This window comes from Labeo rohita, chromosome 7, assembly GCF_022985175.1.
Source record: "Labeo rohita strain BAU-BD-2019 chromosome 7, IGBB_LRoh.1.0, whole genome shotgun sequence".
Classification (NCBI taxonomy): Eukaryota; Metazoa; Chordata; class Actinopteri; order Cypriniformes; family Cyprinidae; genus Labeo; species Labeo rohita.
Genome location: NC_066875.1, coordinates 24,054,853 through 24,081,249, shown reverse-complemented (window position 1 = coordinate 24,081,249; position 26,397 = coordinate 24,054,853). Strand labels below are relative to the sequence as shown.

The 26,397-nt window shown below is 37.3% G+C and overlaps 1 protein-coding gene across 1 annotated transcript in view; it reads left to right on the top strand.

Moving 5' to 3' along the window:
* scrib (scribble planar cell polarity protein) overlaps positions 1-26,397 on the top strand; it is an 87,758-nt gene that overhangs the window by 29,127 nt on the left and 32,234 nt on the right. The window contains 19 exon segments of the mRNA XM_051114800.1: positions 8,412-8,529; positions 9,048-9,126; positions 9,499-9,588; positions 10,879-10,935; positions 11,051-11,114; positions 11,382-11,456; positions 11,697-11,841; positions 12,607-12,725; positions 13,792-13,991; positions 14,114-14,280; positions 14,797-14,927; positions 15,027-15,155; positions 16,126-16,302; positions 16,829-17,248; positions 20,037-20,099; positions 22,842-22,931; positions 23,025-23,102; positions 23,202-23,531; positions 24,704-24,784. Of these exon segments, the coding sequence (XP_050970757.1) occupies positions 8,412-8,529; positions 9,048-9,126; positions 9,499-9,588; positions 10,879-10,935; positions 11,051-11,114; positions 11,382-11,456; positions 11,697-11,841; positions 12,607-12,725; positions 13,792-13,991; positions 14,114-14,280; positions 14,797-14,927; positions 15,027-15,155; positions 16,126-16,302; positions 16,829-17,248; positions 20,037-20,099; positions 22,842-22,931; positions 23,025-23,102; positions 23,202-23,531; positions 24,704-24,784 (2,613 nt within the window).

Sequence of the window (26,397 nt, the reverse complement as noted above, 5' to 3'; positions counted from 1 at the left end):
TCTCTTTTGCTCACTTTCCCTTTCCCCAGTTCCTGCTCTCCATCCTTCCTGACCTCATTTCTCATCTCTTCCCTTTTGTATCCCACATTTTTGCCATCTTTTATCTTCTCTTTTTTTTAGGCTTGCCTGTGTCCTTTGCTTGCAGACAATAGAAAAGTCCTTCACTCTGTTGGTGCCTTTAGTGGGAGGAGCTAAGTGGTCTTAGTTTTGATCGACAGCACTGTGTGTGACTTCAGAGGCTTTGTCCTGATGCGAGAGAAAAGAAGAGGGAAAAGAGGGCAGGGGGGTTCATTCATATGAAGGACCCTCCATGTAATCCTCACATGTCAGAGGACGAAAGGAAAAAACATTCTCCTTTAATTAGATTTTTAATTTCATTTTCAGATTGACTGTTTTTGTTCCTATCACGCAAAGGGGAACTAGACATTTATAATACTAGTTTCCCCATTTCAGTGTTTGCTTGCGTATATGTACATTCACCTATCAGGTTTTTTTTTGGCCGGGTTACGGATGCGGTCAATCCCACAACTGCCTGTCTTCTCTTTATTCACAGCTGAAAAGAAGAACCATCGCAGAGCTTTGTTTGCCCGCACCTCCCCCATCTTCAGCCCCCCCCCGTGTGCCATCCTTTCGTTCAAAGAGAAAGAGGGAGGCCGTGAAAGGGCCATTCTGGCCAAGTAGTGTTTTTAAAACTTCCGTGTTGATTTTAATGCAGCATGAGCCATTAAGATGAGTAGCATGATTGATGGCAATGCACATGTGATTGGTGTTTTAAGGTCAGGAGCTTGTGCTCTTAGTGCACTTAATGTGCATTTGCATATATTTCTAGATGCATTAAGCATTAATCCTATAAAAATTGAGAGAATTAACATGATGACCGTCAGTTTGTTACTGTACAGCAAGGCTGTAACCATGTCTTGAACATTTTGATAGGATTTAAAGGTTAAGAATTTTAAAGTAATTCCAAAAAGGAAGAGCATTCGCTTTTAATCGTATTTCTGTTATGTTAAAAACAGCTGTTATATTTCTAGTCTCACATTCAATTGCGAATTACATAGCTTATATAGGTTATTCTAACTTTAAGAATAAAAAATTCCTGATAATTTACTCACCCCCATGTCATCCAGGATGTTCATGTCTTTATTTTTTCAGTCAAAAAGAAATGAAGGAATACTTTTTTTGAGGAAAACTTTGCAGAATTTTTCTCCATATTTTGGACTTCAGAGGTTCATTTTATAGAAAATCAGATGGAGTTTTTCACCCTACTGTACATTTGTGAACCGAAGTACACAGACAAAGCACTAACCACTGACTTTTCCAACGTGACTACGCTATGCGTGAAGATCGCAAAGCTAGTGCAAGAGCATTTGTGGTTAAAAAGTATATACATTTTTTTTTTTTTTTTTTTTTTTTTTTTTTTTTAAATAGATAAGCCCCTTATTCCTCGGCTGGGATCATGTAGAGCCTTTTGAAGCTGCATTGAAATTTGGACCTTCAACCCGTGGCTCCCATTGAAGTCTATTATGGAGAAAAATCCTGGAATGTTTTCCTCATAAAACTCATTTCTTTTTGACTGAAGAAAGAAAGACGTGAACATCTTGGATGACATAGTGGTGAGTAAATAGGGGTGGCCAGTTCAGTATGTATCTTTTAGGAATGTAACAGCATATGTATTCATACTGAAAATTTTCGGGTCTTTCGGTTCAGTACGCATGTGCAAGAGACACCAAGGCAAGAGATGGTGTGACAGTGTGAGTGACATCTGTCATTGTAGCGGCTCTTCAAATATTATAGTCTTGTTATCTTGTTTTCAGTCTTGTTTTCATCTTGTTTTCCATGAGGAAGAAATGTTGTGGGACTGAAGGGTTGGTTGTAATGCTTTAATTGGAGAAAGTCATGGGGTAAGCAGTCACTTGACTAACACACAGCAGTCTCTGTACTGACCTGGATGCCTGATCCAAAGTGGTGTTCTTATTTGTTCTTTTTTTTTCCCCCCCATGTTGCTCCTCTTTTCTCTGTCTCTGTATCCATGAGGGCCCTTTAAGACTATCAGAGAGCCCTTTAAGATTTGTTTATTTAAAATTTGATTTAGGTTTCAGCTGTTGTGATAGTGTCACGTAGACCAGGACAGACTTTTATAGTTTTTGACTGTGGGCATAATCACTGTGCCTTTGAGCGCCTGTTAGATGGGAGGAGGACTCTAACACTCCTTTTCTCATTAGGGAAAATTTCCCTTGCTTTGAATGTGTTTAAAGGTGCAGTGTGGGAGATCTGTGCCTCTAGTGGCACCTAGCAGAATTGCAAAAACAATTGCTTTTTTCAAAAAGTTTCTCAAACACTCCTCCCTTCTGCTATTGGTCAGACCAGTGGATAGTCCCAACCCAAGCTTACGCTATTGGTTGAGCCAGTGTTACTGTGTCATACTGGTGCTCAAACAAATAGTTTTGACAGTAAATCAGGATTGGAGAAAGCTATTTAACACAGGGCAAAATGACACTTTACACAAACTTAAAGGAGTAGTTCACTTCCAGATCAAAAATGTACAGATAATTTACTCACCCCCTTATCATCCAAGATGTTTGTGTCTTTCTTTCTTAAGTTGCAAAGAAATTGTTTTTTGAGAAAAACGTTTCAATATTTTTCTCCATATAGTGGACAATGGTGCCTGAGAGTTTGAACTTCCAAGATAGTTCCAGTGCAGCTTCAAAGGGCTCTAAACAATCCCAGCTGAGAAAAAAGAGTCTTATTTAGCAAAACTATCAGTTATTTTCCAAAAAATGTACAATTTATATGCTGCTTAACCTCAAACACTCGTCTTGTCTACTCTGCGACGTGCAAGCGTACTCTGTGTAATCCGGTTCAGTACAGTTAGGGTATGTTGAAAAACTCCCATCTCATTTTCTCCTCCAACTTCAAAATCATCCTACATCAATGTTTTACCTTTTTTTTTGTAAAGGACATTTGATCTTCTTTGCACGTTCACTTTGTAAACACTGGATCGGTACTTCTGCGGCAATGTGGGACACTTTTGAAATTGGAGGAGAAAATGAGATGGGAGTTTTTTGACATACCCTAACTGTATTGACCCGGATTACACAGAGTTAGCATGTGCATCGCACAAGACCAGCATTTGAGGTTAAAAAGTATATAAATTGTACCTTTTTTTGGAAAATAACTGGTCGTTTTGCAAGATAAGACCCTTCTTCATCGGCTGAAGTCCACTATATGGAGAAAAATCCTGGAATGTGTTCCTTAAGAAACAATTTCTTTACAACCAAAGAAAGAAAGACACAAACATCTTAGATGATAAGGGGGTGAGTAAATTATCTGGACATTTTTGTTCTGAAAGTGAACTCCTTTAACTGAAATGCAGCTTCTTATTAAAACATATAGTTCAATGTATAGTTCAAAACCATTGTAAAATAGTTGATATATTGTAGCTGTGCAAAAATAGAGAATTTCTCCAACAATGCAGACAGCCGATTACTCAGAATTACATCTACCGATACTGATACTGATCTCTCCCAACTAATGCTGTAAACTATACAAGGCACACCCTCATTTGGTACATTAATATAATATTAGATGTTAAAATGAGCTATTTAGCTAATTAGCTATTTAATCAGCTGCTATTCATTTTCTTTTTTTTCTCCAAACATGGTAATAAGCGATGGTAGCAGAGTTGGGTTTAGCTGTGGTTAGCATAATCTGTGATACTATGGAAGAACAATTAATTTTAATTGCCAAATATAAGGTAGAATCAAGGGCTGAATCAGACTCAGCTCGATATCACTCACAAACAATAAAAAAAAATCCCTATTAAAGTTTTTTATTTTTTTTTATTTTTTATATTTCTTACAGATGTTGCTGTTATTATAAATAAATTTACACCTGCATCAAATAATATTCTATTGTGAGTTACAACTAATAAAATGGTAATCTAGTAATAATATAGATGAAGAGTTTCCCCCTCACCCAGTCCTACCAAATCAGGTGCTGGTGTCACAGCTGTAGTATTTGGTGGCACTGGTCATGCATTTATTTATTAAACACTGGCGTCATTTATCATTTTACTGCTGCTGGCATATATAGACTCTTTTATTTTTCCACAGTTAAAGCAACACACTGCTTTGTATAGTGAATTATCCTTGCTTATTTAAACCTACTCACTTTACAAACATGCAAATAAATGCTGTAAACCCAGATTATACTTAGGATCTCCAGCATTGCCAGAATGCCTGTAACTGTCGGTGCTGTGTGTGTTCTGCTTTCTGTAACTAGCAGCTGCAAGCGTTCAGTGTGCTGAGCAGATCAGTCTGGATTTAAAGGCACTCAAACTCACTAGAGGGTGATGATGCCTGACGTTTGTTTCTGTGTAGTGGAGTTTAAGGAATTGATAGATGCTGAATGTCTTTGTTTGTCACCTGTTGTCCAGAAACACACAAGTGACATGACGTCTGACCACCGAGTCTGTTTACACACAGGGGACACAGATGGATTACTGCGCAGTGAAAAGAGTGTCTTTTTGAGTGTGTGAGTGCAGTAGATTGGTAACTATATGGTCTTGGGCTTGCCTGGCATCTGGCCGCAGTGATGAATGGGCCGCTTTGTGTGTGTTTATAATCAAGCCTTTGCTAGAGAGCTTCCTCCCCCCCATTAGACCTCATGGCTCCCGCTCAGGACGGCCTGACTAGCAGTCGACAGTCATGCTCTGCCCTTCGCCCGCCGTGTTGATAATTGAAGGAAGTTAGTGGTGGTTTGTGTTTTGTTGGTCTCTGTGTGAGGGCATCTCGGCGCTTTCCCCCGAGTGTTTAAGGTGACGTGTGTAGTTCAACCATTTGTCATCACAACACTTGTTTTCAATTATTTCAGTGCTGTATGCAGCAGCTGTACTGAGTTTATTACTTGATGTGTATGTGTATTTTGGTCTCGTTTCTAACCAGGCTCACATTTCCCATCGCTTAGTTATGCGATATGTGTCACCTGCCACCATGGTGGTGGCAACAGAGCCTCCAGCTGCCCACAATGAACTACAGAGGTGAACGATGGAGGACTGTGTTTTCTCTCAGATGATTGAAGAGATATTTACATTAGCCAACATTGACACTTCCTAACATGAAAGGTAGTATTCTTATAAGTGGGCACCTCAGGCTAATAGGTTTCTGCTGAAATATCTGCTGCTGTGACAGGTTTTTTTTTTACATTTAATTTAGAGAAACCATAGATTAAAGAGTAAACTAATTATAATATAAAAAAGTTTCAGTATTCCAAATGTTTTAAGAGCTGTTATTAAGTATTCCTCAAATTTCTCCCATGACTTTTCCAGTCATTCACGATTTACTGGATAAGAATTTTCACCAGTTTTTTTTTTTTTTTTTTTTTTTAGTATTAGTATACGTTATAGTTTTTCCATAACATTTTAAATTGGCTTTTATTGTAACACTTTGCAATAAGTCATTTGTTAATATTAATGTAATAACTAACAGATGAATAATAAATAATACATTTATTGCACTATTTATTAATTTTTATTAAAATGCAGTCATTCATTGTTTGTTCATGTTAGTTCACAGTGCATTAACTAATGTTAACAAACACAACTTGTGAATTTAATTAATGTATTAGGGTCATTCCGTGTCAAATCAACCAAATTTCAAAAACTTCCCCGGTTTAAAATTTTTGATTTTGAGTTTTTAGAATTTTTTTTTTTTTTTTTTTTTTTTTTTCTGAAGAAGTATAGTGATAAAAGCCAAAATATTAAATGTCATGGTTGAATATTTACTGAGTAATCCACTGTTTTGTAGAGGTCAAAATGGCAGTTTTTACCTGAGATTCAAGTTACAGGGTTGTAAAAGTGACTTCAGAAAGATAGCAGCATGATAATGTTATTTTTACACAGAAATTGGTAGGTCTTTTAGTAAAATTTGTTGACTTTAGACATTTTTGTTACATTATGTGGTAATAGTGACCATTCAAAAATGGGGAAACAGCACTTTTCAAGCCTTTTCTCCAAAGTTTGCATGCCTATAACTCAAGAAGTATTAAAGATATTGTAATGTTTTTTTTTTTTAAAAAATTCCTTTTGGCATCTTTATTTTTAAGGCCTTATGGTTCAGTTTCAGAGATATTGGAATTTCAATATGGCTCCAGGAGTAAATCGTTCAAATGTACACATTTTCTGTGGTCAAAAACCAAATGTGGGTCTGTTTGCACAAATATTATACTGCTTTTCTTTTAAAGAGGAATGTCTGAAGAGCAAATAATGTTGAACCTAGAGATGTATCTTGTTTCCTTCTGTCAAGACAACCCTATTGAACATACCCGTCTGTGTCATAAATATTCTATTTCTAAAGTTTGCATGCCTGTAACTTAAAAAGTATTAAAGATATCAAAACATGATTTTAAACTTGCGTTGTTAATAAACTTTTCTTTTGGAATCTTAATTTTCAAGACCCTACATTGTTCATTCCCAGAGATATGGGGATCTCAAAGAGGCTTAATGTCCACATTGTTGAATATTACCTATTTTCAGTGTTTGAAAACCAAATGTTGGACACTTTGTATACAGCTGATGCTTATTTTATTTAAAGAACATTGTCTAAAAAAGAAATGATGTTAAAATTAGAATTATATCTTGTTTTCCTCTATCAAAACAATTGCATAGCATGTACCTGTTTGAGTGTCATAAATAGTCTTTTTCCAAAATGTGTGTCTGTAGCTTAAGAAATATTAAAGTTTTCTTAATATGATTTTAGATTCTGGTTCCTAAGAAACTTTTGGAATTTAATTTTAAAGGCCCTGTATGGTTTAATCCCAGAGATCTCAGTGCAGCTCCATGTCCAAATTTATTGTCCTACCCATTTCCAATAGTCAAAAACCAAAAGTAGTTTTGTGTTTATCTAGCCATCACTGTTGACAATGCAAATATGCAAATAATAACATTAACCCAGGGATTAGGATTGTACAGTATGACACATCAGATTATGAATGACCAGAATGAATTGTTAACTCTAGGTAAAGTATGAGTTTTAGTGTTTCTGCTTACAATAAAGCCAGCTAGTTCAAGCCTCATTTCAATAAAATATAATGTATTTAAGTCATATTGAGGCCCCCGTAGCAAATCTGCTGACTCCCCGTTGCAGGCCCCGGCCCCGCAGTTAAAAACCACTGCCTCATAGGGAGGTAGTAACCATTGTTTAGTTTAATTAGGATACGAGTTGCATTTCTCACAATGATGTGCTGTTCTCGCCCTTCATTTATATTTTGCATCCATCTTCTCCTTTTACAAAGCATTTTGATGTTTTGGCCTTGTGTAGCAGTGAATCAGAATTCTTGTTCAGAGTCACAAGCAACTACACACACACACACACACATATCCCGCAGTATCAGCCTTGTTCTTGGCAGTACATAGTAAACCCTCTGTTGGTGCTGTTCAGCGGCCAGCCCAGCATAAAAAGAAGAGAGGGCATGACGGGCCACAGCAGCAGGAATGTACTGAATGTTACCAACTAACAAGCAAGCTCTTGATAGAGTAGCATGGCGTGCAAAAACAAACAGGCACACGGTTGCCTTCACTTTACATTATCATTAGTTGTTTAAGAGAAGTGTGTGTGGACGAGCTGTCGTCAGGTAGTCAATCGGTGGTCATTAGTTTCTAATGTGCCTCATTGGAGGTAACATCCAAATGCAAGTAGTTTTGCTCATTTGAATTTCATTGGCCTTCTCAATTTTGTCATTTGCAATTGCAGCATAGGAATGATTGTATAACCTTGTTTATTTTTCACCATGCAGTATCTAGTAGTGCTTGGCCCATCTGTTTTTCATTGTCACTCTAATTTCTACAAATCAGTCAGATATAATGTCGTCGTTATGCAAAAAAATGTCAGGTACCAGTTGCCCCGTAATTATTTTATAAGCCATAACCAATAAAATGGTGACATGAGTTCTTAATGAAAATCCAAAAATGAAAATGAAAATTTACTAGTCATTTATTCACCCTCATGTTGTTTCACACCTGTATCGCTTGCTTTCTTCTGTGGAATGTAAAAGGTAATTTTAGAAATTCATCAGTGTTTTTTTTTTTTTTTTTTTTTTTTTTTTTTTTTCTATAAAAGTCAATTGTCATTAAAATGTTCTTTAAAATATTTTTGTGTTCTGCTGAAGTTAGACACACAGGTTTGGAATGACAATTGCTTAAATAAATGGTGACAATTAAAATTTTTTTTTGTGAACTTTAAAGTGTTTTAGTCTGTCGCTGTTGCTGAAATGGCTGGAAACAAATACATTTCCAGTAAGACAAAGTTACAATAGCTTAAACTTCACCACCTGTCTATTTTGTGCCTCTCATGATGCAGTAGTCTGACCAGTATTTTACTGTGTTGTGTAATTCTTACTTTTTCTTTTCCTTTCAGCCTTTCTTCAGACTGCACAATTTGCGAAAGCTGGGCCTCAGTGACAATGAGATTCAAAAATTACCGCCTGACGTTGCCAACTTCACGCAGCTGGTGGAGCTGGACCTCTCTAGAAATGGTATGTAATACTGCTTTTAAACTGCACCCATCTAGAGATATTTACACACTTTCCAACACATCCTGTGTGGGGCTTGAACGTTTCTTTACACAATGCACTGGAATGTTTTCTTTAACCCGTGTCTATTTAAGAAGTGTACATCAATTTCAACAGCCGATTGTCTTTTCATGTGCCTCTCGCAGCCCGAGGCACTTTCACTGTTGGTTTCAGGATTGATTGTGGGAATGTTGAACACGTTGGTCTGTATTTAGACTATGCAGTGTTGTATTCTGCAACTCAGCAAGTGAAGCGACTCTCACTGGGTCCCGAATGTGTGGCTCGGATCCCGTATAACTCAGAGGAAGATACGCACGCACACACGCTTACAGACAACTCACCACAGTCAAATCATCTTCTCCTCTTGTTCCTCCAGGCCATCTGGTAGCCATTATTAAGAAGCCTGAAAAAGTGCTCAGTTTGTCGTGACACTCCTCCAGTGTATCTTGCTGACTGTGCCTTTCTCTCTCCTTCTCTCTCAGATATTTCTGAGATTCCTGAAAACATTAAATTCTGTCAGGCCTTGGAGATTGCAGACTTCAGCGGAAACCCCTTGTCCAGGTTAGTGTGTTGGAAGAACCCCCAAATCCCCTCAAAGCTCATACCAAATCACATTTTCTTGATTACGAAATGTGTAGAAAGGATGGGTAAGGAAGAAGAAAGACTGACATTAAAAAGAATTTACAAATGAAATGATGTTAAAATGCTTTAATGTTTTTTTTATAGTGGGTGAGAATGTCACAGACTCTTTGTTTGGGTCAGTCAGTGTGTACCACTATTAGAGGATGTCAACTTAAGTCATCACACAAGTGCTTCCCAATCCTATTTACATTAGAGCAGGAAGATGGGCGCTGCTGTTAGCGGTTACCGCTTTCACAGACCAAACCTTTTCCATTGTGCGTCTCATTTTCCTTTTGTCTCTGTCGGTCTCAGGTTGCCTGATGGCTTCACACAGCTCAGAGGACTGGCTCACCTATCACTCAATGACGTGTCACTGCAGTCTCTACCCAATGACATTGGAAAGTAAGTCGATATGAGCATGTTCTGTTCCAAGGGGACTGTTCCTTCCACAAGAAAATGTGTTAAGTAAAAATTAAATGTTTTTTACAGGTATACAAGTCTTCAAAGTTTAAAGTGTAAAAGATTATTGATAAAGGAAAAAAAAATTAAAGGACATTGATTTAGTTTTATACATCGGCTGTCCTAGAGTCCAAGAGAATTATATTGTTTTCATTTTCGACAGTTTGATAAAACATTACGAGGTTAAACTTTTAATGAACCTATACACTGCTGTTCAAAAGTTTGAGATCAGTAAGATTTGTAATGTTTTTTTTTTTGTTTTTTTTTTTAAGTCTTTTCTGCTCATCAAGGCTGTTTATTTGATTAAAAATAAAAAAAAACAGTAATACAAAAAAAACAGTAACTTTTAAATGTAATTTATTTCTATAATGCAAAGCTGAATTTTCATTAGCTGATATTCCTGCTGTCCAATGCAATGCGTTTTTTTTTTTTTTTTACTTTACAGTCATCAAAGAATCCTGAAAAAAGAATCACAGGTCCCAAAAGATATTAGACAGCACAGCTGTTTCCAACATTGACAATAAACTGGCATATTAGAATGATTTCTGAAGGATTATGTGACACTGAAGACTAGAGTATTGGCTAATGAAAATTCAGCATTTCATCACAGAAATAAATTATATTTTAAAGTATATTTAATTTATACCCCCTGTATTTTTGATCAAATAAATGGAAATTTGATGAGCATTAGATACTTCTTTAAAAAAATATATATATATTTTTTTATTAATCCCAAACTTTTCAATGGCACTGTATATGCATGATTCATTCACAATAAGATCTGTAACATACTTTCAGAAAACAGAGTTAATATTCATTTCATGCCGAGTTTAAAATTATATATATAAAAAGCAGCAATTTTTACATTATGTACAGTTATTACATTGAGTTGTTACATATGTTAAAGCAACAAAGCAACATTGACCCAAACTTATGGATAAAAGCAATGTGTATCAAAGGGAATACCTGTGCATATTATTATTTTAGAATATCTAAATGCATTTTTTTTCACTGCCTTTTGTAACATCATACTAAGCAGGCATCCCATTCACTTACAGACAGACACAAACTGTCTCTCTCCATTTCACACGTGTACACACACACACACAGTTTTTGGCCACTGTTGATGTTGTACAGATGGAGAAGCCCCTTACTCTTCCAAACTGAGCGACACTCACCATCTGACACACAGTCTCAACTCTTTCTTTCTTTTTTTTTTTTTTCTTCCTTCAGCTTGTCAAACCTAGTGACTCTAGAGCTGAGGGAGAATCTACTGAAATCTTTACCCTCGTGAGTATTTTCCCATAAAACTGCAGTTATTAGATCCACAGTGTTTATGCTCTGAATTTATACCCCCCAAAAAAGTTAACGTTAAATGTGAAATCTCTTCTCGATAATCCTCTAGCTCCCTTTCCTTCCTGGTTAAACTGGAACAGCTGGATCTGGGCAGCAATGTACTGGAAGTTTTGGTAAGAAGCAGACGGTTGTTTTTTTTGACCCTGAGAATAATTTAGCTTTTGATTATGAAATCATGCACACAGTTTCATGCTATCTTTTCAGGTTTATTTAGAGCTTGTTATTTTTGTTTGCCTCAGTGGATTTCTGATTATCATTTCCTTTACTGAACCTGAGTGCCTGCCAATTAATTTATCATTTAATATTGTTTGCTTTACTTTATATTTCTCCTTTTCCATATCCTGTCTTTAATCTGCTTTCTTTGTATTTCTTCTGTTCAGCCTGACACACTTGGGGCACTGCCCAATCTTCGTGAGCTTTGGTTGGACAGAAACCAGCTCTCCTCACTACCTCCTGTGAGTACAGATTGCTTCTGATTGGCTCATTATCGTACTAATCATCTGTCTTGTTGGTTTTAAATTTCCAGTCCAGATAAAGGTTCAGATTCATGCAGATGTTGTCCTTTTCAGAGATTGTTTACCCTCAGCACAGCTGAATGCATATGCCATGTGCCTGTTCTGGTGATAACTGGAGTGGAAACTAGAGTACCTTAATTCACTTTCGGCTGACTGAAAGATGACCTCTGTGTTTAACAGGAGCTGGGGAACCTGCGGCAGCTGGTTTGCTTGGACGTGTCAGAGAACCGTCTATCAGAGCTTCCCACAGAGATCAGTGGCCTTATCGCCCTCACGGACCTGCTGCTCTCTGAGAACCTCCTGGAAGTCTTGCCAGACAGCATTGGTGAAACTCTATATCCCTCTTACAAACATCAATAAATACAAAATTGTGCATGCTTTTGTATAGAGACATGACTGCTACAATGTACATGTTATCCTGCCTTCACTGTAAACTGATTCATCTTATTGAAAACTGTGCTGCCCAGTCTAAAATCAGTCAGCACCTGTATGGTGACAACTTTGCTCACCAAAATTGTCACACTTGCATTCAGTCTGATACTTTACTTGCTCACAGGGTGTAAACATTTAGTTACACATGTGATTTAACATGCACCTGGTGTTCCTGTTATATTACAAACTACCATTTTCTCTGACGTAATTAGCCAGAGGGAAATGTTCTGTCAAACGTTCTGTGTCACTGTCAAAGTTCTAGTCAGGTTACAGTAAAAATGTTTAAATATTTGGTTTCTTTCAGAACAGTAAGATACACCTTTAGTAATGTAAACTTGTCCAAATTGGAACTTTTTTAAACTGTTCGGTCATAGTCAGTGTTTAAAATTGAGTTTATTTTGATTCTCTGAAAAATGTTTTTATTGATTAAAGAATCACAACACTGCCCCCTAGTGTCAGCAGACTTATCCTATTGCTGCACTGTCATTACAGACTTGAGGTTAATGGGTTTTTTTTTTTAGCTACTATCACTTGCATATACTGTGCGGTTTATTTCAAAACCATGTTTCTGTCCTTCTGTGTTCATCTTAAAATCATTTAAATATGGCTAAAGTTGTTTTTGTACTTATTTCAAGGCATTTCAATGTTTTTTCAACAGGCTCACTTAAGAAGTTGTCCATTCTGAAAGTGAACCAGAACCGCTTAGTGCATCTCACAGACTCTATTGGCGAGTGTGAGAACCTGACAGAGCTTATGTTGACTGAGAATCTTCTACAGGTACACAACCTGCCCCGCCTGATCTCTGTTATGCCTGCCTTTGCTTACTGCATTTTCTTTAAATATGTGACACTGGTTTTGGAGCATTGCATTGTATTTTATTTAATGCTTCCGTATTATTATAATGTGTTAGATTTTTTTGGTATTTGGTACATTAGCGGGAATTATTTGCACAGGTTATAACAGGTTAAAGGATTAGTTCATTTCCAGCATGACAATTTCCTGAGAATTTACTCACCCCCATGTCATCCAAGATGTTCATGTCTTTCTTTCTTCAGTCGCAAAGACATTAAGGTTTTTGAGGAAAACATTCCAGGATTTTTCTCCATATAGTGGATTTTAATGGTGGCCAATGGGTTGAAGGTCCAAATTGCAGTTTCAATGCAAGTGCTCTACACAATCCCAGCCAAGGAATACGGGTCTTACCTAGCAAAATGGTCATTCTCTAAAAATACAAAAATTGGTGTACCTTTTAACCACAAATGCTCGTCTCGCACTAGCTGTACGGTGCGCATCCGTGACTTCACACATTACTTAATCACATTGGAAAGGTCATGCGTAATGCATGATGTCGAGCTAGTGCAAGATGAGCATTTGTGGTTAAAAAGTAAATACATTTTTTATTTTTTTGAGAAAATGACCCATCGATTTGCTTGGTAAGACTCTTATTCTTTGGCTGGGTTCATACAGAGCCTTTTGAAGCTGCACTGAAACTGCAGCCTGTTGGCCACCATTGAATTCCATGATATGGAGAAAAAAACCTGTAAAGTTTTCCTCAAACTAATTTTGAACATGAATATCTAGGATGACATGGCAGTGAGTAAATTATCAGTAAATTTTTTTTATTCTGGAAGTGAACTAATCTTTTAACTATACAATAGAATCCATTTACATTGCGATTGGTAGTTCGTATGCTTTTATCCCAAACGACTTGCAAATGAGTAAAAATGGATCGTAAAGAAGTCAACAACTTTAGCAGGGCCGCATTACCATATTTCAAGAGGAAAGCAGACGTGTCAGAGCAGAGCCCACTGTGAAAACATCCTTGTACTGGTTTCTCTTTCAGTCCCTCCCTCGTTCACTTGGGAAGCTAAAGAAGCTGACCAACTTAAATGTGGACCGAAACCGCTTGAGCAGCGTGCCAGCAGAACTGGGAGGTTGTGTCGGCCTGAACGTGCTCTCTCTCAGAGATAACCGTTTGGGAAAACTACCTGCTGAGCTCGCCAATGCCACAGAGTTACATGTGCTAGACGTGGCAGGCAACAGGTGAAAATATATTCTCTGTATTACAGGTTTTGGCTGTAGAATGGTCAGAGTGACCATAAGAATTTCTACCAGCTGTTTGTTTCATGTGCTGAAGTTTCTCAAACTCTTGCACTCTATCCTAGGTTGCAGAATTTACCATTCGCATTGGCCAATCTGAACCTGAAGGCCATGTGGCTGGCAGAGAACCAGTCTCAGCCCATGCTAAAGTTCCAGACAGAGGATGATGAGCGGACTGGAGAAAAAGTTCTCACCTGTTACCTGCTGCCTCAGCAACCCTCATCGAGCCTTGGTAAGACACTCCGCTGTCCTTCAGAATGGAGCTTTCATACAAGTTACAGTCACACCCAAAGTAGCTTTGCATAGCCAGAATTTTGACTAAGTGGTAGTCTCTGAGTATACAGAATTATACATGATTCTACAGTTCATACAGTAAATACAGATTATTTTACAGGTTGAGTGCTTGTGAATATCTTGTTTACTTGGATTACTCAGTGCCTCAATCAAAACTTGGAATCATCCAAATATTTGATTTAACAAAACTAGCAAATTATATTTATTAAATGATATGTTAAACTCATACATTTATATCAACCCAGTGCATTTAAAAAAAGTTTGGAAACAATTTTTCATTTTTAAAGGCAACCAGATCAAGAAGTACTTTACTTTTTTGTTTGAAAAGCACATTTAAAGTCAGTATAAAAAGGACTGTGGCTGGTTCATGATCATGTTGTTCGAGGCTGAGACTACACCCTTAGTGAATCCATGACACACATCATATTGCAATGTTTTGTAATCTGCTTTGCAGAGAATCTACTGGACAGGAGTGTAGATGAAACCTGGCCCACAGACACTAATTTGAACAGGGTATCGGTTATTCAGTTCCAGGATGACTCCAAACACGATGAGGAAGATGAGGAGACTGCGGCAGAGAGGAGGGTGAGCGTGGAAATGTATACAGGATGTTTATGATTTTTGGACAACTGTTTACATGAAATTGTGTACATGTGCTAACACTCTTGCTTATATGTGAACCAGCAGGGTCTTCAGAGGAGAGCCACACCACATCCCAGTGAGTTGAAGGTGATGAAGAATGTCATTGAAGCTAGAAGAAATGAGGCTTATACAGCCAAGCCGGACGAAGATCTGGAGTCCCCGGACTCTGAGGTAAATCTGAAAAAAGGCACAATTGTTTTGATTTATTTATTTTTTAAATGTGTGCTTCACATCAAAAGTGCTTCTATTAGTTTCCATCAATTTGAATGTAAATAAATGCATAGAATCTGTATATTTGTAGAGCTATGGTGCACTGACAGTATACTATATTTTGCAAAATATGTGACCCTGGACGACAAAACCAGTCATATGGATAGTTTTTTTTTTAAATTGATATTTATACATCATCTGAAAGCTGAATAAGTAAATTGTTAGGATAGGACAATATTTGGCCGAGATACAACTATTAGAAAATCTGGAATCTGAGAGTGCAAAAAAATCCAAATATTGAGAAAATCGCCTTTAAAGCTGTCCAAATGAAGTTCTCAGCAATGAATATTACTAATCAAAAATTAAGTTTTGATATATTTACAGTAGAAAATGCACAAAATATCTTCATGGAACATGATCTTTACTTAATATCCTAGTTATTTTTGACATAAAAGAAAAATCTATAATTTTGACCCATAGAGTGTATTTTTGGCTATTGCTACAAATATACCTGTGCTACCTGAGACTTGTTTTGTGTCCAGGGTCACGTGTTTTTACTATCTGAAATATGCCATGACTTGTTTATAATAAATGGCAATACAGTTTGAGTGTATTTTATACTTATTTTTCATTATTGTTCTCTATACTGTTAGGTTAGAAGAATTTTTGGTGGAGTGTAGGGAACTAAAATGCATTTATAATGTTTATAGATAATGCAAATTATATTCAGGTGCAGCTTACTAAATACAGTAATATTTTATAATTCGTTTACAAGGAAAACTAAGATTCCGGACATGATTAGATACATTGCTGTCTACATATATTGAAGACACAACTGTTTTTTTCTCTCTTTTTTTTAATAATTATTATGTAAAGTTACATACAAACTACTTATTTTTTTCCATTGATTATTCATGATGGTTTTTCACAGGAAAAACGGTTGAGTGGGCTGTCTAATCAAAGTCATGATTCTCAGGCATCCAGTAGCACTGCCTCTGCCACATCTCAGGATGAGAAGCGGGGTATAAACAACACAGGGGTGGAGAGTAATGATGGACAGGGTCAAGAGGAGGAGGAACTGGATGAGATGGAGGTGGAGTATACTGAGGTATGTATGAAGTATGTTCAGCACATCCTGCATATAACTGACTTCATTTGTACAGTGGAGATCAAAATTGGAGAGCAATCTATAAAACAAAAATTGTTCATTTTCATCACTCCAAATGTGAGCAATTCCAGCTGCAGTGTTGAACCGATTCCCCATTGAGAGTCTCTTCATTATCCTGTCTTCGTCCTTGTGCAATTCTTACGTGAATGACCACATGAGTGAGTGTCATTGTAAACCTGCAATATACAAGAGATAACAGATTTGAAACGACTCTTGCAGTGACTACATGGGTCATCCCTACTGCAGGGTTTCAATCAGAGTTGCCTGCTATCTTGCAATCTTAGTGAAAATTGAAGGAATGCTGCCAGTTAAATAGGGTTTGCCATGTGATTAAGAAAATTCTTAAAAAACCTATAATTAAGGTTTGTGTGAAAACCAAGAGTGACTTTGTGTCTCAAATGTTTTTCCTTGATTCTGGGCAGTAATGATTCTGTAAACCAGGGAACCGTTTTTCTTCACTTCACAGCCTACTGTGCACTTTGCTGAAGAGCCCATCATCCGTGGCGGTGATGAGGAGGACGATGATGAAAATGAAGTAGATGATGAAGACGCTGAAAGAAGCGATGAGGACTCTCGAACGCCACCTTTACCTGCAGAGAAACAGCGGCTTATACGTAAAGACACACCACACTACAAAAAGCACTTCAAGATCACCAAGCTGCCCAAACCCGAGACTGTCGCCGCCCTGCTGCAAGGCTTCAGTCATGACGGCCTCTCACCTACTGCTCACACCCCTGAGGATGAGAGGGATGGTGAGGAGGAGGAGGAAGACGAGGAGGATGAGGGAGGAGTAACGGTCAATACCCCTTTTCAGCACAGACTAGAAGCAGCTGAGTTAGAAGACAGCAGACTGAGTCAGATGAATTCATCCCTACAGCCAGTGAAGGTAAGAAGGGCTCACTTCTAGAAGGAATGGTGCGGGAAATCTTGGTTACTTAATTGAAAGTGTACAGACAGGTCACTGGTGAAATCAGTTTTTTATTGTCTGAAGGTTTATTAAGTGGAGTTGTTTAATAATCACATTCACACATCTTAGTGCAGAATTTTTTGAGTTCTAAAAGTCTGAGACCCCTAGTGTAAATGAGTCCATTTTGCATTTTAAAAATGTAATTCAAATTTGTAATTGCAAATTACATTGTCAGCAGGAACAAAATAGTTGCAATACTGTTCAGAAGTTTGAGGTTAGTAGAAATCTCTTTTGCTCAAAGAGGCTGCATTTATTTGATCAAAAACACAGTGAAAACAGGATCATGAAATGTTATTGCAATTTAAAATAACTATTTTAAATCAGAATTTTCAACAGCTATTACGCCATGTGCATTTCCATTACCGATTTGTGAAAATTTTGCAAAAATTTTAGAAATGTTGATTTAAAAAAAATTACACTTTAGTCACATTAAAACGTAAGGATGGCATTTCCATTAACTGATGCTTTGCAAAATATTCCTTTTATGAATTGCCTGAAAAACCACTTAATGTGAGAGTAAAAACTTGAATCAGTGTGGGAGTTTTGCGAAATTGCGTTTCATTAGGCGTATTTTCAATTCGCATTTTAAATTTGCACAATTTGAAGGGTAATGGAAATGCAGCTAGTGTCACATAATCTTTCAGAAATCGTTCTACCAGTCTCTTCTGTCTCTCTTACTTAAAATACGCTTAAATCTTACTGACCTCTGAACTTTTGAACAGTATTGTACTTTGAAAAAATATCAGAACATTTCTGAATGTCTTTTGGTTTGTCCTGCTTTCGTTTTAATTTGTAGTCTCGCACTTTTAGACCCCTCCGTGACCAATATTTGTTCAAATGCAGCAGTTTTGTTCGTTTTATCTGTATCAGAGCCATCATGTCGTTGGAATGATTATTGGCAGCATGCAAAGTTTTGCCTGAATGATAAATGCTTGTTTTATGATGACCTTTATCTTTGGTCTGATTGAAAGGACAGAACCTCAAATGAAAAGGCTTCTCCTTGTTTTGCCCCACCCTTTGGCTATGTTTAGCTCCTCTTCCACAGCTTGACTCCACCCCATTGAGCACTGCTCTTGCTTCTCATCATCATTTGCTGTCTCTGCTGCCTAGGGGAATCAGTGCCCACTGCCCTCTTTCCCCACCTTTCCACAACTGTCTGTGTGCTGATCATTTTAAATTATACCTGAGCTTCACATCAATGAATATTTTCAGTTTGTTTGTTTTTTTTCCTAATATTATTATTTTTATTGTGTAGAAATATGAGGACTCTCATTGGTCTTTAAAATACATACTTGAAGCATTTAACCAGAAAGATAGTTTTAACCCTTTAGGGGTTTTACTGGAAGCAAGTATGTAAAAAATGTGGAGAAAGAAAATTTATTTCCTACAAATGTGCAACATAATGCTTAGCAATAATTTACTGAATTTTTAAATATGCTTTAAGATATGTATTTATATTTATATTTAAAGGGGTCATCGGATGCAAAGTTGACTTTTACATGTTGTTTGAACATTAATGTGTGTTGGCAGTGTATGTACACATCTAACCCTACACGTCTATAATGATAAAAACCATGCAGTGGTTTTTAATTAATCTGTAAAAATAATATCCCCTTTTTCCCGCTAGTTATCAAGTTTAGCGGCTAAATGTGGCTAAAGTAAACCGGCTCGTCACTCCACAGAGAGAAGAGAGGGGCGGGGCAAGCAGAGCTCATTAACATTTAAAGCAACCTTGACCAGAACAGGATGATTTTTGCAGAGCTGATTTTGGCAAAGTAAAAAAGGTGTTATTTACACTACCATTGAGAAATTTTAACCAAAGCATGTTATACACTCTTCATTAAGACCCTGAAGAATCATATCAACTTGTGGAAAACAGGCATCCGATGACCCCTTTAATTTAATTTTTTATATATTTATATTTATAAATTAAACTTTGAAGACAAGTTTTGTATATATCGGTTTCAGAATATTCTGAATGGGGTCAGGAACTCAGAGGTGTGTGTGTGTGTGTGTGGTCTCTATGACTGGATGGATGAGTGGCTGAGGAATGCTAGTGCAGAACTTGTGTGTGCATGTTTATAGTTTGAAAAAAATGTAACTTACTGTTCCTGTGTGAGTATTGACATTTGTGTAGATACAGATATAATTTTTTTTATATCTGTTTTATAGCATTGACACACTAATGATTTGTCTGGGGTTAATATTGACAACCTACATATTGGGTTGCTTAATCCAGACAGTTGTTTTAAAATTCCCTGTCAATTATTTTTAAATTTCAAAAATTGCTTAACATTTTGGACTTTCTTTGAAAAGTGTGATATGACTAAAATTACCTTTTTTTTTTCAGAATTACAATGTTTTTGTGCAGATATGAATAGCAAGCTTTTCCAGATAATAGCTGTTCATTTCATGAGCTGAATCTGCTTGCTGAATGCAGTCTGAGAACTGAGCTGCGCTGTGGTGTTTTAAAGCTCTTTAAGTGTGTAGATCAGTGTTGTTTGCTGTATATGTGGTGGTTTTGGAAGCGCCCTGTCTTACTGTGGGTGTGTGTGTTTAGAGGTGTACCTGTCATTCAATCAGCTGTGTGAATGTTTGTTCAATTTATTTTAATTTCCAGTCATACAGCTTCTGTTTTTTTGTTTTTTTTGTTTTTTTTTTGGCCTGACTAATCTGCATGCCCTCTCGCTGGTTCCTGTCCTAACAGGGGGTGTCATTTGATCAAGTCAATAATCTGCTGATTGAGCCTGCTCGAATTGAGGAGGAAGAGGTCTGTACCTACTCTCTTTCCGCCCAAACTCCCGCTCTCTTCCTCGCTTTCTCCCTCTTTCGGTCATTCATTCACTCACTCATTGTTCACCTGCAGTTCAGGGAATCACAACCCACCACAAAATTCTTTCATTAATCCACACCCAGTGGCTAGGGAAATGCTGGCTAACAAATGCTTACTTATAAATCACAGTTGTAATAGAACTTTTGTTTGGAGAAGAAAATGGTCATGGTGCAGCTGTTAGCTGAAGATTATAGCAGTGTTCTGGGTTTAGTGGTTAAAAAAATGAAGTTAAGCTCAGCCAACTAATTTTGGCTAACCTTGTTCTTTAGTTTAACAGTTTTGCAGTAATGAACTTATAGTGTATGGACCAAGGCATTTTCTTAGTTATCAAAAGCATGTCATAAACTATATTTTTATTGCAAATGCTGTATTTCCTTTACCATGCTTTTCTCCAGACTAGGTTCTATTACTGTCTGCCTCCTGTTTTTGGGCCGTTTTCTTCCCTCTTTTCCACCGCCTACCCCACCTAGAAGCAAGGAGCACACATGAGCTAGTGGAAACTTTTGTTTATCTTTTGCCGAGTTGTATTACAAGTGTCTCTGTTTTGTCTGACGAACAAAGACCCACAAAAATAGTTGTTTATAGTTCCATAATGAAATAATTTGTGTTTGTTACTTGCCATGTAAAATATATATGCCATATATATGACTGATGCTCTGGAATACCCTAAAATCATCTTATAGTTGCACATAAACCAGATGGAGTGACATTTTTCCTTCTCCAAAAGCAAACTCACCAAATGATTTTCTTTTTCACGGTGCAATATAAAAATATGTACAGTAAATACTATAAATTTCCCATTGTATAATGTTTTCATTGACATTGTCAGCCATGCAACTAAATTCAACAAAAACTCTCTAAGATCTAACACAGTCTTGCAGACGTCAGTCATTTTGAGCTGTTTAAATACACTAATCCATGTCGTACATTTGTATAAAGTTTTATATTTTAATGAATAAATAGGTTTTTTTTTTTTAATAATTCCTGACCAAGTGGCCATTAGCCATAGCATTAGACCAAATAAGATTACTTTACACTTTTAGTATGCCTGAAGCTGAAAAAGAATTTATATTAGATACACAAATGGCTGTAGAACATTGAACATCATTCTCTCTTCTTCACTTGAGTTTTGTTTTTTCCCCGTCTACCCACTCACTATGCCCACTTTGCATGGCTGCTGCTATAGAATCAACCACATCTAGTCCATCCCACAAAAGAATTCACCACCCTCCATTCATTTTGTGACCGTTGGGTATGTCACGGTGTGACTGTTTGGTGACGTGTGCACTCACTCAAAAGTTGTTTATGATTAAATTCTGAGTTGTATTGTTGATGTTAGTTTTTTGATGTTCCTGTTATCTTATGATGTCATTATTAAAAAAGGACAAATATCTACGAATTGAATTGGCTTTGACTTGGCTGTTAAGCCATGAATCTGTTACTGTACAGTGTCAAGTAACATTGAACTAGATGTGGAGCCTTTTGCCATTAATCTACAAAACTTGAAATCGTACAAGTTTTGATACAGGTGATGTTCAAACTTGAGCATGTGTTGTTTATACAGTCTGCATTACTCAAACAGATCCTTGGTGTCCTGTCCCAGCAACGCTGGCCTCCTCTCCTTGATTCTTCAGACTTTTGACTATTTGATGAAATGTATAATGTTATACATTTAAAAGTGGTAAATACATGTTAGAGTAGTTTAATTTTACTCAATTTTGTGCAATCAAATATCTTTCACTGATTCTCCGTTGTTAGCGTTGGGTGTTATTTATTTTAGATAGACTATTTTTTCACTAAGAGTCACTAAGATTTTTGTAGATAGATAGTAAAGACGTAATGTTACAAAAAAAAAAATAATTCAAATAAATGCTGTTCTTTTGAGCTTTAGTTAAAGAATCCAAAAATACATTTAAAAAAGTACTGACCCATCTCGTTTGTCAGTCTCATAATGCCATTCATCATTCCTTATGTGCACAACAGACTTAAATGACCTGTTGAACATAAAAATATGTGCATGTAAATAAACTTTCTGTATGAAATATATCATCATACCTTTTGTATAGAATGTATGGTGTCTGTATGTATAAACTGTCCTGTGTGAGTAAAGGCTGGAGTACAGGCTTTTGCCTAGATTTTTGCCTTGATTTACAGTCTGGATGAGTCAGTGCTAGTTGCAAAACGTCAGAGCCAGTCTGCAAATTTAAAAATCATGTGGTGTATTTCTCAGAAACCATTTACAAAGCCACCAAGCATATGATGCCTACCGTTTTAAAACCTGTTCAGATTTTAAGTTGTGAAGTGCATTCATGCCATAACTATGCATTATGTACAGTTCACACATTTTATCAAGGGCTTGTCTTGTTTTATCTTTTAAATGTATGTCTGAATATAAATAAGTTGTCCAATGATCCATAAATTTGATCTCAGTTTTTAAGTATATCAAGGATAGAAGGCTACCGGTTGGGACGATATATTTGATCTGTCTGAATATCGATGCAGTCATTCATATTATAAATACTTCCTTTCTAAACAAGCATGCCCTGCATGAAAACTTTTTTTGGTTGTTGTTTTTTTTTTTTCTTTTTTGAGTCAAGCCACGCATATTATAGCAAACATTTTAAACTGTTTTGTTCTGCGTTTGTCTGTGAATTTCTGATCTCTCTGCTTCATCTGTAGCTGACCCTGTCTATCCTGAGGCAGACGGGTGGGTTAGGCATCAGCATAGCAGGGGGGAAAGGATCTACGCCCTATAAGGGCGACGACGAGGTACATTTCAAGGAGCTTTCACGCAAAAGATGAGTTTCTGTAAATGCTTTTGTGTGTGTGTGTGTTTTAATGTACTGATAATGTTCTTTTCAGGGTATTTTCATCTCTAGAGTGTCAGAAGAAGGTCCTGCAGCTCGCGCTGGAGTCAAAGTGGGAGACAAACTTCTTGAGGTGAACATCTGTTATCATTTTCTCTTTTTAGTTGCCCCATACAGAACCAGTCACTCATGCTGTTTTCAATCTGCCGTCCTTGTATCCATCTGGTCACAGGTGAACGGAGTGGACTTGCACGGTGCAGAGCATCACACAGCTGTCGAGGCCTTGCGCAACTCAGGAGCGGCTGTGGTTATGACCGTTCTGCGGGAACGCATGGTTGAACCAGAGAATGCCATCACCACCACGCCGTTGAGACCAGAAGATGATTATTTCCCCCGGGAGAGACGGTCCAGTGGGCTGCCTTTCCTCCTGGACCCTGCTTCACCTGCTGTCAGCACTGGACCTATGCAGCGACTAGCCACTTGTCTGGTCCGCAACGATAAAGGTTTAGGGTTCAGCATTGCTGGAGGGAAAGGGTCAACGCCTTATCGAGTAGGAGACACGGTAAACACAAGACGCTCTTGCATATACACTCGTGACTTGCCTTGTAGTAAATATTTTATGGTGTGTCGTTGCTTCGGTGTCAGGTTGTGTGGTGTGGTTTACGGAAGTCACGACATGTCATCCGTTCTCTTCGTATGTTTAACGTATTTAACAGAAGTGTATGAAGTGCGTGAGCTGCTCAGCACCTCTAGACCGAGGCTGCAGTGATTAGAATTACAGGGGCTGACACCTGATACGGCCGGTAGATTATAGAATGGCAGGGGATGAAGTATTTTTGGATCTCCGCTGCAGATGCACATCATACTGCCCTCTATCTTTCTGACACGGCCACATTTTTGCACCACTTTCACGAAAGAGACACATTAGCACATGCACACAGTCTATGCTGAGTAGTTGTAAGTCCTGTTTTTGTCCTTCTGCTTAACATTTGCGCTTGTTTTTACTAACAAGTAGATCTCACTGACTTGTCTGCTGGTCTGTTTGCTACTTTGATTCTTTGGCATGCAATGTTCCGATCACACTTGTAGAGAACATACTGTGACAGTGCTGACAAAGGCTGTTTGAAGACTATCTGTTAAACTGTTGTCAGAGTTGTCTTTGTAGAATCAAGTACCCTTGAAGGTCGTAAATAGTTTGTTCTTTTAATACTACGTAGCCTTAGTTTTAAATAAGCCTATATAATATACAGATAAAAGAAAGGCAGGTAATTTTAAGATAAGGTCAGCAGGATAATTTCTGCTTTAGAGGCTTGTGGCATTGCAGCATGTTACACCAGCATACTGACTAGCTCTTAACAGCTGAACAGGAGCACTGAACTATGTTGAAGCCAGCTTCTGTTGAAGCCAAAAGTCACCAGCTAATACAGCAGTGCAAGTGATTTTAGCATTGTGTTACAATAAGAGTGTTACTGACAGTTTTAGTTTCATTATTAAAGTATCTTTTCAGTTATTTAAATCATTTAATATTTAAAAATTTAAAATTGAGGCTTGTCAGCACAGGAACAAATTGCATTTTAAGATGTATTATTTTAGAAAACAGTTCTATTAGTGTTTCACATTATAGCTTTTTGACTGTATTTTTGGTCAAATAAATGTGTCCTTGGTGTGGATTCCTTAAAATAGTATTGAGATGAGATTTTCATTTATTTTAATTGTTTTTTTGCTTTCTCTCAGGGAATCTTCATCTCTCGTATTGCTGAAGGAGGAGCTGCTCACAGAGACAATATCCTGCACGTGGGAGACAGGGTCATATCAGTGAGTCCATCTCTCTCTCTCTCTCTCTCTCTCTCTCTCTCTCTCTCTCTCTCTCTCTCTCTCTCTCTCTCTCTCTCTCTCTCTCTCTCTCTCTCTCTCTCTCTCTCTCTCTCTCTCTCTCTCTCTCGATGTAGTTTATCAACTTACTTTAGCGTTAAAAGTATTTCACTCAAAAAAAATAGTAAATATTATCATTTACTCAACTTCATGTAATTTAAAAACCTGTCAGAATTTGTTCCTTGGAATGCAAAAGGAGATGTTTTAGCACATTTTTCACACTTGTTCTCCATGCAAAACATAAATTACCAGGATCTGTCAAGCTCCAAAAATGCCAAAGAGCACCATCAATGTAATCCAAACAATCATGGGCTGCTTTTTAAATCCCCTGAAGCCATATGATACCTTTGTGAGAGGGAAAGACTCATTTACGCAGCTCTCAAAAGTTAAAACCCATTCATATTCCCATGTATTACAGTCTGGTTCATGTCATGCCAGGTGTTGGGTATCATAACCTGCTGGGATACACTAGATCTATATATGACTTGATTTCAGTCTGTATTTTACACAAAGCTATTGCATGGTTTCAGAATATAACACACAAACTGTCCCTTTTAGAGCTTGACAGTCACCAGTCTCTTTCATTATAAGGAAAAACTTCAATCATACAGGTTTGGGTGTGAGTAAATGACAACATTTGCATTTGTGTGTCAGCTATACCTTTAATAAAAGTTTTTTTTTTTTTTGTTCCTGGGTATTAGATCTGAATGATTGTCTTGAGAAATCTTATAATAAGCCATTATTATCCAGATCACTGCATGGGTGAGTTAGTCAGAGTTAGTTTTAGCACAGTGCAGTGAAGTGATGTCAGTGTGTAATTGTGAACTTCTCTCCTAGTAACTTTGCTTGTACTGTGACTCAGCATTATAACAATTATAATCCTTTAAAACTTTTTTGTCTCTCTTGAGCCCTCTCTCTTTATTTTGAGATTTTGCTTCTTCTCCCTCTGTCCTTGCATGGGTTTTCACTAACACACTTCTTGCCTGCTTGGTGTCGGGTGTGGTGATGGGAGGTTTTTGACTTGTTCTGTGGGCCTGCTGTCATGGTAACTGCATGCGTTACCATAGCAGCTGCCGTTCTGTCACCCTGTGGTAAGCGGCGGTACTGAATGGTCAGTGCTGACCTCTGTTTGTCACCATGGTGGAACTTCTTACTGCTAAACAAAGTAACCAGAAATCAAGAATAGACTTCCCTCACATGGGAAGCAGGGCAGGTTAGGCCACGTCCCTTGACTTTGCAAAGAGAATCTCAAATGCTATGCATTTTTTGTGAAAATGCACAAACATGCAGCAGCATTAGAACAGTTTCAACAAAACGTATCGTGTGTCAAGACATGAGCCAGATTGTAATTAAAGGGTAGCATTTAAAGACCCATAATTAAAGGGTAGTATTTAAGGCATTAGCTAATGCGATGAATCAGTAGCTTTATGTACAAAGTACATTTTTATGTAGTCAGTTCATCTGTCCAGGACATTTTGCATAATCAAATATTTTGAGCAAGCACACTATCCCTAGGCCTTTTGTAGTTTAATTAACATGTTAAAGGATTGGTTCAC